This window comes from Phoxinus phoxinus (genome assembly GCF_949152265.1).
Source record: "Phoxinus phoxinus genome assembly, chromosome: 5".
In the NCBI taxonomy this organism is placed as follows: Eukaryota; Metazoa; Chordata; class Actinopteri; order Cypriniformes; family Leuciscidae; genus Phoxinus; species Phoxinus phoxinus.
Window position 1 is genome coordinate 13,826,716 of NC_136880.1, and position 19,461 is coordinate 13,846,176.

Genomic DNA, 19,461 nt, shown 5'->3' on the forward strand with positions numbered 1-19,461 from the left:
AGACGCTGCGGCGCCTTGCCATACTCCCTGCATGCCTGTGATCGACTTGCTTCAGGCTTTTCAGAAGCTGGCGCGGTCTGATCTCAAGGGTGCTTTTTAGCTTCCTGGTCGATGACGCCTATGACTTCTCGTCTTTCCATTGGACTGAATATACACTTGCTTCACGACGCAATCACACAGGACGTTCCCAATGAGTCTCGATGCAGCGTCTCGTTCCCTCTCAGGGAACCAGGGTTACATACGTAACCTTAGACGTTTTGTAATGGAAAAGGGGCACTGCAATACCAAAACCAATACCAAAAGCTCTTCCCAACTGTGAAACATGGTTTAATGCTCCTTTAAAGTCATGAATTTTCATGAACAATTTACAGGGGAATGTCAGGACAGCAGGTCATGTCTTCGACCTTTAGAAAGGTTATGTGATGCAACAAGACAATGAACCAAAGCACACAAATAAATCAAGTAAAAAAAATCTTTTACATCCCAAAATTAATTTTTCCTACCTCAAGCCAACTGAGATGCTATGGCAAAACCAAAAGATGGATGCCATCAAGACAACAGAAAATGTATAAAATGAAACAAAGTTGTGAGAAGAGATGGTCCAAAATTGGTAGAAAGGCAGCTATAGAAAAAAAAGTGTGATGGAGGATTTTCTAAAGAAGGATCAACATAATAAATTCAGTGGTTCGCTTTATTTTTACGCCATTTCTAAATGGCTATTAACATAAATGTGAAAAGTACAATTTGTTGTGTTCTGTGTAATTGCACTAGAGGGCACTAGTGAGTTCAAGTGCTGGTAGAAGGGAGAGAGAGAAAAAGAAGGAGAATAGAAATGAGTCATGGTTGATATGAGCTTGTGTAGAGTGTAAAATAAAGAAGTTAATTCATTCTAATTACCTCGTCTATCCTGCTTACTTACATATTGCTGAATCAAGACACAACAATTGGCGACGATGGTGAGTCTTCCCACACCTGCTCCGTTCCTGCCATGTGCTTCTGATCCACCGATAGCCTTCTGCACGTGGAAAAGAATCTTCGAGAACTACATGCTGGCTATTAATAAGATAAGATAAGATAAGATAAACCTTTATTCGTCCCACAGTGGGGAAATTTCTGTGTTACAGCAGCAAAAATTAAGAAATAAAAATATAAAAAATAAATTAAAAAAGAAAAATATACACATACTATAATAACAGTATATACAGTATATACACAATACAAAATATAAATACAAAGAGGGGGTGGGGGGGGGGGGTCTACTGGATCTACTGGTCTACTGGGAACAGCTTTGGTTGTAAAGTCTAACAGCAGCAGGGAGAAAAGACCTTCTGTAACGCTCCTTCAGACACTTAGGATGTATCAGGCTGTGACTAAAGGAGCTGCTCAGTGCTGTAACGGTTACATACAAGGGGTGAGAGACGTTCTGCAGCAATGATGATAGTTTTGCTACCATCCTCCTTTCTCCCACCTCCTGTACAGTGTCCAGGGGAATCCCCAGGACTGAGCTGGCCTTCCTGATCAGCTTGTCTAGTCTCTTCCTGTCTGCAGTAGAAATGCTGCTGCCCCAGCAGACCACTCCGTAGAATATGGCTGAGGCCACTACAGTGTCAAAAAATGTCTTCAGTAACTCTCCTTGCACTCCGAAAGACCTTAATCTCCTCAACAGAAAGAGTCTGCTCTGCCCTTTCTTATAAATTGCCTCAGTGTTGTTTGTCCAGTCCAGTTTGTTGTTTAGGTGAACACCCAGGTATTTGTAAGAGTCCACTCTCCCAATGTCCTTTCCCTGAATGTTCACTGGTGATAAAGTTTGTTTGTGCCTACGGAAATCCACCACCAGTTCTTTAGTTTTCCCCGCATTTATCTGGAGGCAGCTCCGTTGGCACCAGTCCACAAAATTCTGAACAAGTCCTCTGTACTCCCTGTCATCATCATCCGTGATCAGACCGACGATGGCAGAGTCATCAGAGAACTTCTGTAAATGACAGGTTGCTGAGCTAAACATGAAGTCTGCAGTGTAGATGGTGAAGAGAAACGGGGCAAGAACCGTAACCTGCGGGGCTCCAGTATTGCAGACAATCATGTCAGACTCACATTCACGAGTCCTCACATATCGGTCGGTCTGTGAGGTAGTCCAGTATCCAGGCAGACAGATGATGGTCCACTCCCATGTACACCATCTTATCCCTCAGGAGCGCAGGTTGGATGGTGTTAAAAGCACTAGAGAAGTCAAAGAACATAATTCTCACAGTACTCCCAGCCTTTTCCAGGTGTGAAGTAGCCCGATTTAGGAGGAAGATGATTGCGTCTTCCACTCCAATACCAGGTTGATAGGCAAACTGAAGTGGATCCATTGATGGACTCACCAGCGGTCGGAGATGAGTAAGCACCAGCCTCTCCAATGTTTTCATCAGATGCGAGGTCAGTGCTACTGGTCGATAGTCTCCGAAGTCTTTTGGGCGCGACGTCTTCAGAACAGGGACCACGCAGGATGTTTTCCATATCTGTGGCACCTTTCCCAGCTTCAGGCTAAGGTCAAAAATGTACAGCAGTATGCCGCACAGCTGGTCTGCACAGGTCTTAAGGAGCCTGGAGCTGATGCCGTCTGGGCCTGCAGCCTTCCTCGCCTTGATCTTCCTGAGCTCCATTCTCACCTGGGCTTCTGTAAGGGGCAGTGTTATTGGATGGAGTGTTGACTGGAGGGAATCAACAGGGAGGGTAAGTTAGGTGTATTTTGTATTGTCTGTGAGCTGATAGCTGTGCAGAGAGAGGTAGGGCTGGAGCTGCCTGCTGTGGAGGCAAAGAGTGAGGATTGCAGCATGGGGGACTGGATGGAGTCAGCGGAGGGTAGCTAATCGAATCTTTTAAAGAATAGATTGAGATCATTCACCCACTTTTGGTCACCCTCAGCCCGGAAACTGGACTCCTTATGACCCGTGATGGTTTTGAGCCCCTTCCACACACCGCTGACATTGTTCTGCTGCAGCTGATCCTCCATCCTCCTCTTGTAACATGCTTTTCCCTCCCTGATCTTCTTTCTCAGTTCTCTCTGGACAGTTTTCAGCTCTTCTTTGTTTCCTGACCCAAACACCCTCTTCTTCTCTTTAAGGAGAGTCTTTATATCAGGGTTAATCCACGGTTTATTATTGGCAAAACACCGTACAATCCTGGTGGGTACAGTATTCTCCACACAGAAGTTAATATAGTCCGTAATACAGTCTGTTAGACTGTCAATATCTTCCCCATGTGGACTACACAATTCCTCCCACACAGTTGTTTCAAAACAGTCTTTCAGAGCCTGACTGGTCTCATCCGACCATGTCGTCACTGTGCGGGTGGAAGCTGGTTGCCTGCATACAAGGGGTTTGTACACAGGTAGGAGATGAACCAGGTTGTGATCCGATCTTCCCAAGGGGGGGAGGGGTGCTGATGTATAAGCCTCCTTTGAGTTGGCATAAAATAGATCCAGTGTTTTATTTTCTCTGGTGTGACATGAAACATACTGAGTAAATGTGGGCAAAGTGGAGGATGTAGGGGCATGATTCAAATCTCCAGAGATAATGAGAAGTGCATTTGAGCTCTGTGTTAACAGTCTGTTAACAACAGAATGCAGGACATCACATGCCGATTCACCATCAGCAGAGGGGGGAATATACGCAGCTATCGCTATAACATGCGAAAATTCCCTGGGCAGATAGTACGGCCTCATACTAGCGGCTAACAGCTCGATGTCCTTACAACAAATCTGTTCTTTAATAGTGATGTGTCCAGTTTTACACCATTTATTATTCACAAACACTGCCAGTCCTCCTCCCTTTCTCTTACCGCTCTCCATCGTTCTGTCCGCGCGCAGTAAATCAAATCCATCCAGAGCCACGGCCGTATCCGGTGTTAGCTTGGTTAGCCATGACTTCGTGAACAGCATGATGCTACATTCCCGGAATTCCCTCTGATGCCGTGTAAGAGCCGTTAACTCGTCCATCTTGTTGGGTAAAGATCTTACATTTCCCATAACGATGGACGGAAAAGTTGGTCTGTAACGTCTCCTTTTATTCCGACACATAGCTCTAGCACGATTCCCCCGTCTTCTCCTTCTTAGTTCGTGTGGAATATCCTGTTTTCCTTCTAGTAGCATCGGCGTGCTGCGGAATGCTAACAGCTGATCCCTGGTGTAAACAATAGGACCGCAGCTGTGAACAGAGTTTCCAGACGCGACTATAAACAAAGTCCAAAGAAGTAGAAAAAGCAGAGCAAACTCTGTGACTTTGTTGGTGTCCATTTTGCAGTTTGCAACTATTTCGCGTACATACACAAAAGAAAAAGAAACACTATAAATAAATTAAAAACACAATTTTTAACGGGAGCTGCTGCAACAGGCTGCCACTTGGGCGGCGCCACCGTCAGGAGGCGTCAGGAGATTCCTGGACGGCTGCTCGAAGACGCGCAGTTCTTTTACATTGCTTGGGGACCGAAGGACAACGTATTATCTACACTTTGCCGAATACGGGTACGACTTATGATGACGCAATGTCCGCTTTGGAAGCGCATTTCATTCCGAAAGTCAACGTGGTTGTTGCACGTCACCAGTTCAGACAGAGAGCTCAACGCGCGGAAGAAACGATTGCGCAATACACTTCAGCGTTACGAGAATTGGCAGTTGATTGCGCTTATGGTACAGTAGAGGATGAAATGATTCGGGATCAGTTCATCGAGAAAGCGTACGCTACAATGGTGCGCGGGAAACTTCTACTGGATCAGCCCGCTTCGTTGGAGGCTGCTGTAACTGTTGCGTGCCATATTGAGCATGCATTGCACAACGTGAATTTACTTCGAGATACTGGTCCGGTACAGGCGGTGAGTTCAAAGATTTCTCATTATCAATCGACTACACAAGATAGACCTAAAACTAAACTGAGTAAGCCTACTGCTTCACAGCGTGCTTGCTACAGATGTGGCTCTACTAAGCACTTAGCAAACGCATCTGATTGTCCATCATCTAAAGCTAAATGCAATTCATGTGGCAAAACAGGACATTTTGCGAAAATATGCTGTTCGACAACATCCGTTCGCGCAGTTCTGCCCGAAGTACAAATATGCAATATGAACAGTGAAAATTCTGATGACAGGATTAAGTGTTGTGAGCAGTTTTCTACTGACACAGGGCAGTCTACGGAGACCGAGTTTGTCGTGGATGCAGGCTCTGTAGTTTCGATTTTGCCAGAGACTTTGTGCATCTCCACTGTTTGCGCCGAGTGTCCAATTGGTCACTTACATAAGAGGACACATTCCAGTTCTAGGATGTCTCACAGCTAATGTGTCATTGCATGGAGTGTCTGCTACAGTTCCACTTTACGTTTTGAAAAACGGATCTGCCTTGGGATTAGGCATGGATGTGCTTAAAGCACTGAAATGTATAGTTAACCATGACTGTACTGTTACTGTTTCTACTACTTCTGCTTCAGTTCACAGTGTTGCAAATACTGAGCCCGTGGGGTGTGTGACCGGCTTCGGTAACACTATATAATAACTGCACGCTATTAATCATTAGTTAAGCATTAGTAAACAGTTAATTCATCATTTATAAAGCATTAACAGACATTAATAAGCAGTTTATAAATACAGCTATAAATGCTTTGTTCTTGATTTATAAGCATATCTATAATGCATTAGTAAACAGTTAATTCATCATTTATAAAGCATTAACAGACATTAATAAGCTGTTTATAAATACAGCTATAAATGCTTTGTTCTTGATTTATAAGCATATCTATAATGCATTAGTAAACAGTTAATTCATCATTTATAAAGCATTAACAGACATTAATAAGCAGTTTATAAATACAGCTATAAATGCTTTGTTCTTGATTTATAAGCATATCTATAATGCGTTTAATAATTGTATTTTCATACTTTATTAATGATCAATTTATCATTTATAAATGAAGTATTTCATTATTTACAAACCAGTTATTTAAGAGTTGTCAGTGGTTCATAAGATCACTTAGAAAGTGTAAGTAAATGATTAATAAACTATTTAAATGTACATTCATACATCTTATTCAGACATATAGTAATAGTTACTTAGTGTGTTAATAAATGCTTTATTAACATGTATTCCTACTGTAATTCATGGTTAATTCAGGTAGTTATAAAGCATTTAGTAGTGGTTAGTTAACTATTTTTGTGAGCTCATCTAAAGTGAGGACTAGTTATGCCTTATAAAGCATTTATAAAGGAGATTTAAAGGCTAAGTTATCTTCTAAACAGAAAAAGGAAACGAACACAACACAGTGATACAGAACATAGAAATATTTATTTCACGATGCAAAAAATAAAACTGTACAACTGTACACTTGACAAAATAAACTTCTGCAATATAATGAATAAAAAGCAAAAAATTAACAAAAAACAACAACAAAATAAGCAAGAAAGTAAATATAAATAAAAAATAAGCAACAAAATGAATATATGTCAACAAAATAAGCAACAAAACTAACAAAAAACAAATAAACAAAATATTTTGGTGTAGTTAGAAGGTTTTCTTGTTTCAGTTTCATGGCTGAGTGAAAATTCATTTCAAACAGTGAGTCATAAAGTAGTGCCAAACATTCTATAAATTCCATCCCAGTGCAGTTACAGTGACTGAATATGACTACTTGTACTTTCTAGAAATGTCATGAATCAATCTGCCAAATGCACCATCATAGTGTTTCTTTGCCAGCCATTCATTCCACTCAATCACTGCAAGGTGGTCCGTAAGCAAACTTTCAGTCCGATTTCCCCTAAGCCTCCAGATCTGCTCCTTGTAGGATCTCCAGGCCCTCTCAATATGCTGGGTATGGGCACCAGTGTGGGGATCTACATAACACCTGCTGTGGTTGACAGTGTGATGGCGGTACCCTAGTGCAGGGAGTGTGCGATAGGCACGCCACTCGTCACTTATAATTGATGACCCAGACCTCACATGATGCACAATCAAGGGGACTAGATGACTTCGAGATCTTCTCTCCAGAAGACGTAGAATAGGTTTTCCAGATCTTTGCTGCTGATGATGCCTCACACCTAACATCCCAAAGACCCACTTCTTTCTTTTCCACCCACCAGCCATTCTTCCTCTACCATACTAATGGAGAAAAAACACAACAAACACAAACATAAATTGATACATTATAATAACAATAACTTTGGTAACTATATTTAACATTTATTTAAAGTCGATATTGTTACAACATACCTTTCTTTTGTGCCGAAAATGGCTTTCGTCGATCACAACAAACTCTCTTCTTCCACCAATCTACTGGCCTGTACGCCTTCTCATCCTTTCAACTGCTGTGACACAGACATCCCTTATTTTCTTTGCCATTTTACTAAGAGTTGCTGAACTGCCTGCAATACTGTCATCCATCATGTCTATCTGCCGTAACCGTAGACCCTGAGAAAACCTGTGAAGGCAAATAGAACATGTAATGTTTATGAACGCCTTTATGTAATATAATTGTCTGCATTATTTAAAAAATTGCACATTTTATGGAAATTACAAATGAGAACAGCAACAAAGTGAGTTTATGATTAATACATATTTATATTAGCCTACAACTATTATTACTTGCTTACCTGTACATGAATTGCATCCACTTACTGAAGGAGACCTTTGATCCACTGAAGATCGATTTGTGCCTGACAGAAATTTGTTTTGCCCTTCCCTTATGTGCTGCTTGTCGACAAATCCTATTGTAAAAAATATATATAATATACTGTTTTTAGAAAGGGTATATTAATATAATTGTATGATTATGTTTCAGTGCCCACCAGCATTATCACACTCAGCAAGTTGCAAATGGTTTTACATTTACTTAATTATATATATATTTCTATATATATATAATATATATATATTTTTTTTCCTTTTTTTTTTCTTACCAAGCATATTGATCTCCGCTGTTTGTCCTTTTCTTCATTTTCATCTCCTGATGACATTTTCTGCATTTCATTTTCGTTTTTAGCAGTTTCCTTTTCTGAAGCAACTTAATCAGTTTTAGGGTTTTCATTATAGAGCTGGGCTCATTAATAAGCTTCTTTAGCCTGGTTAATCTGCTCATTTTTTAAATTAAAAAATTGCTTTAGTGGTGATTTTATGGTGACAGCTAGTTTATGATCTGAAAGGCGGGATAAATCTCGCTTTCATACGTAATAAATATGGGACAAAGGAAAACTCGCGCTTTCAAACGTCATCAACAGGGGACAAAAGAATAGTGCAGCAGTGTGTTTATGACATGGAGAACTCCGACAAAAGTCGAAAAGGCGCGCGGACCCGGTCCAAAAGGAATGCCAGCGTGGAGATGGATGCATTGGATGAGACGTCCGTCAGTGGCACTACTGGTGAGTAGGTTACTCTGTTTACTGGTACACATTATTGATGATGGCTAGCAAGCTAGTCTCTAGTTAGAGGCTTTTACACCGGGGACGCGCAGAGGGGCGGGAGCGCTGTGGCTGTGACGAGCCGCACTGACTGCACTGCACTCACTATTTTTAAAAAAAAAATTAAAATATAATTTCAAATAACAAACAGGCATTAACATAGAATCGTTGTTAAACACCATAACACCAAGACAAGCAGCATATCGTAAACAATATAATAAAATAAATAAATAACAGGCCTAATAATAAATAAATAAAATATAAATTACAATAATATGAAAAGCAAATTATAACTAAATAAATTACACTTCAGGGGGAGGGGGGTTAATCCATATATATTGCAATCAATTTAGAGAGTTTCAAAGCACTCCTCCTTTTTACTTGTTTTAAGGATTGAAATAATTTTTTTTTAATCATTTTTAAATGCCACAAAAAATTACGAAAACGAAACTTTAACAAATCTACATTTGTGTAGGTAACACTTGGCTACAATCAATATATTATTACACATAAATTCAATATTTTTGTTGTCTAAAAAGACACCAAATTTAACACTGTGATAGTCAAAGGCAGGTATTATTTTTTTTCTTCTTCAACCACTGTCTCAAAAGATGTTCCTGAGATGCAATATTTTTTTTGACACAATGTACATACATTACTATCCAAATTAAACCTTACCTTAAAAATTCATTACATGGATAAATGTCATTAATTGTTTTAAAAATGTACTACTTTAATTTTTGGTAACAAAGGAACTGACAACTGTCTGGCAATAGGTGGCTTTTGTAATGACATGTTTGACTCTCATTGTGTAATGTACAGCGGCGGGCGGGATGAGAGTTTGTTAGACAACAAGAAAGTAAATTTAACGTTCTCAGTTCATTCAATAATGCACAGTTACTTTCAATTAGGTGTCTCCATGGCCCCCACTGCACATCTAGCAGACAAAAGAAAATCTCATGAGTTGGAGATGTTGAAGCTGAGAGTAGAGTGGCAAAAAGAGAAGATTGATGAGCTGACCAAGGAAAGAGACTATCTAAAAGAACAACTGGCATCAGGTAAGTCTTACAACACACAACATGTATTTAAAGTACAGTTAAGTTTTATTATGCGAGTTAAGTTTTGTGTTCCTGTGTACCATGTGATGCAAGCTGTGAGCCTTATGTATGTATTTGTATCCATTTTAACAGCTCTTAAAAAAGGGGACAAAGGTTCCAGCCAGACGAGTCCCTTGTCTTCAAAATCCTCTAGTGACATCTCAGTTGACTCTTCCTCTGACACTATGTTTGACTCCTCCTCTACATCCTCATCAGAGGGGGACAAGAAGAAGAAGAGGACGAAAAAGAAGGGGAAAGGGAAAAAGTATGGGAAGAAGTCAAAGAAAATGGAAACAAAGACACGTCAAAGAGGTTAGAATGCTATTTTCACTCTTTCCACTCACTGGGTTTTTAGTTTGCCACTGCTTGTCACATTGTGTGTGTACCATAATAATTGCATTGGAGATTCAGATGACCTGGTAGACCATCTACATCAGCTTCAACACTTTTTTTTAGAATTTTTTGTTAAATCCATGTAAAAGACTTTTAAAAAAATGAGAGTGTGACTTAATAAGTTGCATTTATTGCATTAAAGGAGCATTGCGTAAGTTCTGAAATTTCTAACCATTACTGACACCAGTGGCCGTTAGAGAAACTGCAGCCAGTCTCTTGCTCGTTAGAGAACGCGCATGACGTCACATTTTGAGAATTTTCGCGCCAATTCGAACCCGACTCCTCCACACACAATTGAGCCTACAGGCTGATAGAGGCAACCGTGGTGGACAGTCAAGGTGTCATTCTTTCTATTACATTATGGTTGGCTCATAAATGTACAAATGAAAACTCTTATCTTAAAGATTTTTTTAAGTGAAATCCTCCACATAGCCCCTTTAAATCATAAGTTCATAAGCTACCAGTTACTTTACTCCGGAAGAAGTTACAGCAACTACCCTAAAGAGAAATATTATTTGGTTAGCTAAAGTACTGTGTAAAAAAACAAACCAATAAATCACATCCTCATTGCAAAATATTAAATCAAATGAAATATATATATTTGCACATGACTATATATTTGCACATGACTGTATAATGAACAACTCTGAATTCAGAGGTTTTAATTTAACATTGGACTGAACTGATTGTCTGGGTGTTACTGAGGTGGTCTGCTGTGTTTCTATACCGAAGTTTGTAGAATGTGTCATACTGTAGATTGAAACAATATATGAATCAAAGGTGTGTGTGTGTGTGTGTGTGTCAAAGTGTGTGCGATAAGAATAAAACCAAATACTACTAACATACTACAAATACTACATCGCTGCACCCAGCAAGTTTAAAGAAATCCTAAAAAACCACAGCAGTCAGGTTAAACTTAGTGTGTTTGCCACACAATGTGCCGCTGCAATTCAGGAGGATCCAGCTGTAGAAGATACCATCAAAGCCTTTAAGGCTTCCGGTAAGCTGCTGCCCCTTAAACAAAAATGAACTGACCTAGGATCTGGGGTCAGACTAAAGTTGTTCACGATCTGCATTGCTGTTTTCGAATGTTTTAAAGTTAGTACTGAGGTAGTTACACTGTGAAATATTTAATATATTATTATTGTTGTTTTATTTTTTTAAAAAGTTGTATTTTTGCACTGGTAAATTGTTGTTTACACTACAGAAATTTATTTTTATATGCGACTGCAGAGTCCTAGTTTAATTTTACTGCACAGTTATGTTTTCTGGAGATGCACAGGAATTTTTATTTTCTATAACATTGCAGAGATTTATTTTTCATTTTATGTCAAATGTACAGTTTTATTTTTTGCATCGTGAAATAACTATTTCTATGTTCTGTATCACTGTGTTGTGTTCGTTTCCTTTTTCTGTTTAGAAGATAACTTAGCCTTTAAATCTCCCTTTAAATCTCCTTTATAAATGCTTTATAAGGCATAAATAGTCCTCACTTTAGATGAGCTCACAAAAATAGTTAACTAACCACTACTAAATGCTTTATAACTACCTGAATTAACCATGCATATCACAACTAACATCTGCGTCAGATTCTATCTGCGTCGACCTAAAACTTTGACTATAAATAACTTTTTGAAGTATTATTCAAATTATTAATTTATCGCAAACCATTGCGATATGCATATCGCAATATGCACATTTGCGATATTTAGATAATTTCGATATATCGTGCAGCCCTACTTCCCCCTGGGTTTCGCCAATAGTAGTCACTACAAAGAAAGGAGGAAAAATTAGACTTTGTGTTGATCTTCGTGAACCGAACAAAGCACTACTAGTTGACAAACACCCATTACCCCATATGGGTGAACTGTTGAGTGAGTTGAGGGGTGCAGCTGTATTTTCGACTATTGATTTAACATGCGCGTACCATCAACTACCCTTACATGCTAACAGCCGTGACTTGCCTTCATTACGCATGAGGGTCTTTTCAGATTCCGTCGTGTTCCTTACGGATTAGCTTCTGCTCCTTCAGCTTTCCAGAAAATGATGGAGACGGTGCTAAAAGGTGTTCCAGGTGTAAGAAACTATTTGGACGATATAATAGTTTACGCTGCTTCACAGATTGAACATGAAAAAACTCTTTACACTGTCATTCAGAAATTGGCAGATGCTAGTTTGACACTGAACATGCAGAAATGCACATTCAACAAGACTTCGCTCAAATTCCTGGGTCGCGTGATCTTAAAAAAAGGAATCTTACCAGATACTGCTCACATCGAAGCTATAGTCGATGCTCCTACTCCACACGACTTATCTTCTCTTCGTTCGTTCCTTGGATTGATCTCGTGGTACAGTAAATTCTTCCCAAACTTTACCACGGAGGTGGAACCATTACGTGCTCTGCTGAGAAATGCTTCTGAAACTTTGTTCGAATGGACTGCAAAGCAGACCGATGCTTTAACAAACTGAAAGCTGTACTGGTGGAAAGCCCAGTGCTTGCACTTTTTGACCCTGTTCTTCCTACGATCGTGTCAACTGATGCTTCAGACTATGGTCTTGGGGGAGTACTGACACAACTCCATGCAGATGGTGTTGAACGCACTGTCGCTTTTGCTTCACGTACGCTTAGAGCGGCAGAGAGAAAATACTCTACAGTGGAAAAAGAGGCTTTAGCCCGGTTGGTGGTCAGGTGGTGAGGGAGGTGGTCAGCCCGGTTGCTGTGTTTTTCGTATGACATTGAATACCGCCCTGGTGCTCAAAATCAGGCTGCAGATTGCTTGTCAAGAATACCCTTATCAGTGACGACTGAGCACATTGAAGAACCAGAAATGGTTGCCGCAGTCCTTGCAGGGTTAGCTTCAGTATCCATAGAGGATTTCACAAACGCTTCAGAATCTTGTTCTGAGCTGAGTTTACTTCGAATGCAAATACTGAATGGCTGGCCACACAACAAGAAGGATGTAGACCCAGCTCTATCATCATTCTTTTTCATTCGGGATGAATTGTCCGTATACAACGGATTGATCATGCGAGGTGAACATCGTGTCGTTGTTCCTGTTTCTCTTCATTCAACCCTGGTTAAGCTGGCTCACGAAACACACCAAGGTTTGGTATGAACCAAACAAAGGCTACGTGAACTGTACTGGTGGCCGAAAATGGATGCATTAGTTCACTCAGTGATTTCAAAATGTCTTACTTGTCAACTCAATGATAAATCTGCAAAGACACCTCCTTCTCCATTACAGCCTGTAGATTTGCCGGATGGACCTTGGCAAAAAACTGGGTCTTGATATTGTCGGACCGTTCGGACATGCTGCCTCAGGTTGCCGTTTCGCAATTTCATTGGTGACTATTACAGCAAGTGGCCAGACGTTGCTTTTTCTTCACATGTCACTACTGAGGTTGTTACTTCTTTCTTACACTCTGTGTTTGCACGAGAAGGAAACCCTTTTGTTGTTGTTACGGACAATGGACCTCAGTTTCTATCTTCAGCTTTTTCGGATTTCCTTTCTGAACGTGGTATACACCTGCGTACAAGTGTGTATCATCCACAAGGAAATGGTGCAGTTGAACGCTGGAACAGAGTACTGAAAGAGTGTATCTTATCTGCGGAACAAAAGAGAAAAGCTTGGAGACCGTCAGTAGTTGAGTTTCTTCAGAGTTGCCGTGCTACTCCTCATGCTACTACCGGTGTATCCCCATCTGAACTTTTGCAAAACCGAAAAATGAGAACGAAGGTAGACATTTTTCCTGTGAGGGGGAAAAGTGATAAATGTGCTGGTGTACGAGATGCTGTCAAGGAAAGACAGGAGAAAAGTAAGAAATACACAGACAGTAAGAGGAGAGCCAAACCTGTTTCTTTCAAGGTCGGGGAACAAGTAAGAATCGAAAGCCAGGTCATGTTCCTAAAGGAAGCCCTAAGTATACCTTAACTTTGTCGATTCATGAAAAAATCGGACCAAGTTCATTCTTGCTTAGCGATGGAAAGAAATGGAATGGACTGAGACTGACTAAATTCCCAGATCAAACTGAAAAAAGTGTTCAGGGATCAAATCTGCCTGCTCAAAATCGCCCAGTCACTCTCAGGAGGAGTGAAAGAGTTGTTAAACCACCAGTGTGGATGAAAGACTTCATAAAGTAGTGAAGTCAAAAGACAACATGATTGTGAAAAAAAAAAGGTTGAAAACCACATGTACTTGTTCTATTGTGTTAAGGTACTTGATTGGTATTTAGAATGGTATTTCTAAATAATAATCCTAAGGTTAATCAAGAGGTTTAAATGATGACTTACAGTAATGCAGAATGTTCTTGTATGTTAAGAAGTGTTACTATTGCTATTACTGATGTCTTAAAACATACAGCCTTGCATATTGGCAACGGAAGTATGGCGAGAATCAGCAGCGTGTCAAGTGCATTTTTTATTATGTCCTCGCTCCAATCAACACATTTAATCGCCTGCAGCCACAGGTGCCGCCGGTTCTTCTGAAACGGCCGTAATCCTGTCGGAATCCTATAAAACTTAAGCCCCTTGGTGGAATATCGATTAGAGCAACCGTAGACGCAACAACCAGGCATTATGATGCTGGGAAACCATTTTGATAAACTTTCGGAGTTGCTAACACGTTAGAGCCAGTGAGGAACAACACCACTTCCGTTGCCAAAAATATTTGATCACGTGGGCTGTAAAAGGGTCTATATACACACACATAAATACAAATATATATACACACACATAAATATGTGTGTATATATATATATATATATATATATATATATATAATTATTTTAATGCAAGCAACAACAACAACAACAAAAATAATAATAATAATAATTTGGAATAAAAGAAAAGAAATACCTGGAAATCTGTTTGTTAGTATTCTGTAGTCAAGTCAAGTCAAGTCATCTTTATTTATATAGCGCTTTTTACAATACAGTTTGTATCAAAGCAGCTTCACAGTGATAACATGAAAATAATACAAAAAATAATTTCATCATCGTCCACCTTTAAGGCAGATCTATAATATTGTTGAATATTAAATGTCCCCAACTAAGCAAGCCAGAAGGTAAGGCAACAGCGGCAAGGAACCAAAACTCCATCAGGTGACAGAATGGAGAAAAAAACCTTGGGAGAACCCAGGCTCAGTCGGGGGCCAGTTCTCCTCTGGCCAATGAGTGAACAGTGTATGAAGTTCAGAATGAATCAGAGTATTTGTCCAGTTCCGGTTGGTTGAAGTCGGAGTGGAGAGGAGGAGAGACTGGTTGACACTTCAGGTCAGCGGCGTCGTCGTCGTGTCCTGGCGCTGGTCCTTCATCAGATCTGGATACGGCCTGGTTCCGGTGGACAGCAGTAAACCTCGGGATAGACAGAGAGACTAATATTAGCGTAGACGCCATCCTTCTTATGATGTACCAAGTACATCAGTATTACGGGAAGTGTTCCCGGTCCCGGCTGTTCTAAACTATGCAGCCTAATTATATAAGTCTATAATGTGTTATGTGTATGCTAGGCCGAAGAGATGTGTTTTTAGTCTAGATTTGAACTGACAGAGTGTGTCTGCTTCCCGGACAATGGTAGGAAGACTGTTCCAAAGTTTTGGTGCTAAGTAGGAAAAGGATCTACCGCCAGCAGTCGATTTTGATATTCTAGGTATTATTAACTGGCCGGAATTTTGAGATCGCAGTAGACGTGAAGGACTATAATGCGTTAAGAGCTCGCTCAAGTACTGCGGAGCTAAACCATTTAGTGCTTTGTAAGTGATCAGCAATATTTTAAAATTTATACGATGTTTAATAGGCAGCCAATGCAGTGTTGACAGAACAGGGCTAATATGGTCATACTTCCTGGTTCTAGTAAGAACTCGAGCTGCTGCGTTTTGAACTAGCTGTAGTTTGTTTATTAAGCGTGCAGGGCAACCACCCAGTAGAGCATTACAATAATCTAGCCTTGAGGTCATGAACGCATGAACTAATTGTTCTGCATTATTCATTGAGAGCATATGACGTAATTTAGATATATTTTTAAGATGGAAGAAAGCGGTTTTACAGATACTAGACACATGACTTTCAAATGAAAGATTGGTATCAAAGAGCACACCCAGGTTCCTAACCGACGACGAAGACTTAACAGAGCAGCCATCAAGTGTTAGACAGTACTCTAGGTTATTACGTGTGGAAGTTTTTTGTCCAATAATTAGAATCTCTGTTTTTTCTGAATTTAGTAGTAGGAAATTACTAGTCATCCAATTTTTTATATCAGCTATGCATTCCGTTAATTTTGTGAATTGGTAGGTTTCGTTAGGTTTTGAAGAAATATACAGCTGAGTATCGTCGGCATAACAGTGAAAGCTAATTCCATGTTTCCTAATGATATCTCCTAATGGTAGCATGTGACTCTAACGAGAGCTGTCTCGGTACTATGGTACGGTCTAAATCCGGACTGAAAATCCTCGCAGATATCATTTCTTTCAAGAAAAGAACACAGTTGTGAGGATACTGCTTTTTCTAATATCTTTGACAGAAATGGCAGATTAGAGATCGGCCTGTAATTGACTAGTTTTGTAGGATCAAGTTGCTGTTTTTTAACAAGCGGTTTAATCATAGCTAGCTTAAAGGTTTTTGGTACGTATCCTAGAGACAAAGATGAATTAATGATATTAAGAAGAGGATCTATGACATCTGGAAGCATCTCTTTCAGCAGCTTAGTCGGTATAGGGTCTAACATGCACGTTGTCGATTTAGATGATTTGACGAGTTTGCAAAATTCTTCCTCTCCTATAGCAATGAATGAATCAAATTTTCCCTCAGAATGCACTTCCTGATGCGATACTGTATTAGACGGTTGCATAGTTATAATTTTGTCCCTGATATTATCGATCTTATAAGTGAAGAAGTTCATAAAATCATTACTGCTGTGTTGCTTGGAAACTTCTGGGCTTGAAGCTTTCTTTTTCGTTAGTTTAGCCACTGTTTCAAATAAATACCTAGGATTATGTTTATTTTCTTCTAATAGGGTTGAAAAATAAGCAGATCTAGCAGCTTTTAAAGCCTCTCTGTAAGCAATCGAGCTCTCCTTCCATAAAATCCGAAACACCTCTAGTTTTGTTTACTTCCAGTTGCGCTCCATTTTTCTGGCTGCTCTCTTAAGGGCCTGAGTGTGCTCGTTGTGCCACGGCGTTGGACTATGTTCTTTAATCTTCTTTAAGCGCAGCGGAGCAACTGTGTCTAAAGTGCTGGAAAAGAGAGAGTTAAAAGTTTCTGTTGCAATATCAAGTTCTTCTAAGCTATCCGGGATGCTGAGATGATAAAACTGATTAGGAAGATTATTGATAAAGCAATCTTTAGTGGCAGAAGTGATAGGTCTAACATATTTATAACACGGAGTCGGCTTTGCAGCCTTGGCTAAATGTAATTTACACGAGACTAGATAGTGATCTGAGATGTCATCGCTCTGTTGCAGTATTTCAACGGCATCAACATCTATTCCATGTGATAGTATTAGATCTAGAGTATGATTACGGCAATGAGTCGGTCCTGACACGTGTTGTCTAACTCCAATTGAGTTTATAATGTCTTTAAATGCCAATCCCAATGCATCTTTTTCATTATCTATGTGTATATTAAAGTCACCAACAATTAGTACTTTATCTGCAGCCAATACTAATTCTGATAGAAAGTCCGCAAATTCTTTTATAAAGTCTGTATGGTGCCCTGGTGGCCTGTATACAGTAGCCAGCAGAATTTTCAAACGTGATTTATCGTTTACACTATATATTTTTACATTAAGCACCAACACTTCAAAAGAATTATATTTACAACTAGATTTCTTAGTGGTTTTGAAAATATTACTATAAATTAAAGCAACACCTCCTCCTTTGCGTTTCAGACGAGGTTCATGTTTATAACCGTAATCTTGTGGGGTTGACTCATTTAAAGCAATGTAATCGTTTGGTTTTAGCCAGGTTTCTGTTAAACACAGCACATCTAGGTTATAATCTGTAATCATATCATTAACTATCAGCGCTTTTGAAGTAAGAGATTGAATATTCAGCAACCCAAGCTTTATCATTTGCTCATTTGTATTATATCTGTTTTTTATTTGTTGAAGATCAATTAAATTTTTAACCTTAGATGGGTTTGAACATATTTTGGATTTCCAAGTTCGGGGAACAGACACAGTCTCTATATGATGATATCTAGGTGAAAGAGGCTCTATGTGATGGGATTTATCTGACCTTGGTGACGTGAGGCCGCTAGCAGACGGTCGGTTAAGCCAGTCTGTCTGCTTCCTGACCTGAGGCCCAGATTGTCATGTTTTATCTCTAAGACTATGAGCCAAATTACTAGAGAGAAGAGCAGCACCATCCCAGGAGGGATGAATACCATCTCTTTTCAACAGGTCAGGTTTGCCCCAAAAACTTTTCCAATTGTCTATTAATTCTATATTATTTCGTGGACACCATCCAGACAGCCAGCCATTGAGTGAACACAATCTACTATCTCATCACTCCGGCGAACAGGAAGGGGGCCAGAGCAAATTACAGTGCTTGACATCGTACTTGCAAGTTCACACACCTCTTTAATATTAATTTTGGTGATCTCCGACTGGCGGAGTCGAACATCATTAGTGCCGACGTGAATAATAATCTTAGAGAATTTACGTTTAGCATTAGCCAGCACTTTCAAATTTGCTTTGATGTCAGGCGCTCTGGCTCCCGGCAAACATGTGACTATGGTGGCTGGTGTCTCTATTTTCACGTTCCGTGTAATAGAATCGCCAATTACCAGGGCACAATCAGAATAATTCTCAGTGGGTGTTTCACTGAGCGGGGCAAATCGATTTGTTATCGGAACGGAAAAGTGTTTTTTTGATCCGCGACTAGAGCGATCTCTCACTGTCACCCATCTGCCCTGCTGCACGGGCTCTACTTCAGCCGGAACCGACTCATGTAAAGAATTAACTAGGCTAGGCGCATCCAAAATAGTATCTAAAGCTCTAGCACTCTTCTTACTATTCTCGATTAAAGTTTGGATGCGTGTCTCTAGTTCTGAAATCTTCTCCGTCAGCCTGACTGTCTCCTTGCATTTATCACATATAAATCCTATATTGCCGACAGAGAAGGCTATGGTAAACATGTGACATGAAGTGCAGGTGACAATAACAGGAGAAGACATTACTCACCGTGTTTGTTGACTGATTCTTACTCACCTGGGCTTTTAAGAACTCAAAGGCGCGGGCGCGCGAGAGAAAATTTTATTATAGCACTCATCAGTCTGCAGCAGCCAATATGATGATCCTGGAAACAACACAGAGACTGCATAAATAAACTATACAACCAACTAAACACCAAATTAAAAAAAATACTAAAGATATGTGTGTTCAGTTTTAAATATATGCTGTGTAAGTTATATACTTTTGAAAATGATAGGCCAATAACATTTAATAACCCATTTAGATAAATTATCATTTATATTATGGATCATAGCATTTACTTAATTTACAATGTAACATTTATTAATTTACTCTAGCACTTAAGATATCAGTAGAACAAGGCCACAA

General features: G+C 39.7%; 1 protein-coding gene and 1 long non-coding RNA gene across 2 annotated transcripts in view; one reads left to right on the top strand and one right to left on the bottom strand.

The window, feature by feature from the left end:
* Positions 1 to 8,278: 8,278 nt before the first annotated feature.
* On the top strand, positions 8,279 to 10,934 carry LOC306998960 (uncharacterized protein; the record flags this gene model as incomplete). The annotated part of the gene is made up of 4 exons (XM_079613359.1): positions 8,279 to 8,376; positions 9,327 to 9,473; positions 9,606 to 9,824; positions 10,789 to 10,934. The coding sequence occupies exons 1-4, from the start codon at positions 8,337 to 8,339 to the stop codon at positions 10,932 to 10,934; spliced, it is 552 nt and encodes a 183-aa protein (XP_079469485.1). The 5' UTR covers positions 8,279 to 8,336.
* Positions 10,935 to 14,827: 3,893 nt separating this feature from the next.
* Positions 14,828 to 19,461, bottom strand: part of LOC306998114 — a 33,179-nt gene continuing 28,545 nt past the window's right edge. Inside the window, exon 3 of the long non-coding RNA XR_013797517.1 lies at positions 14,828 to 19,198. This is a non-coding gene — a long non-coding RNA (uncharacterized lncRNA). The remainder of the gene's footprint in view (positions 19,199 to 19,461) is intronic.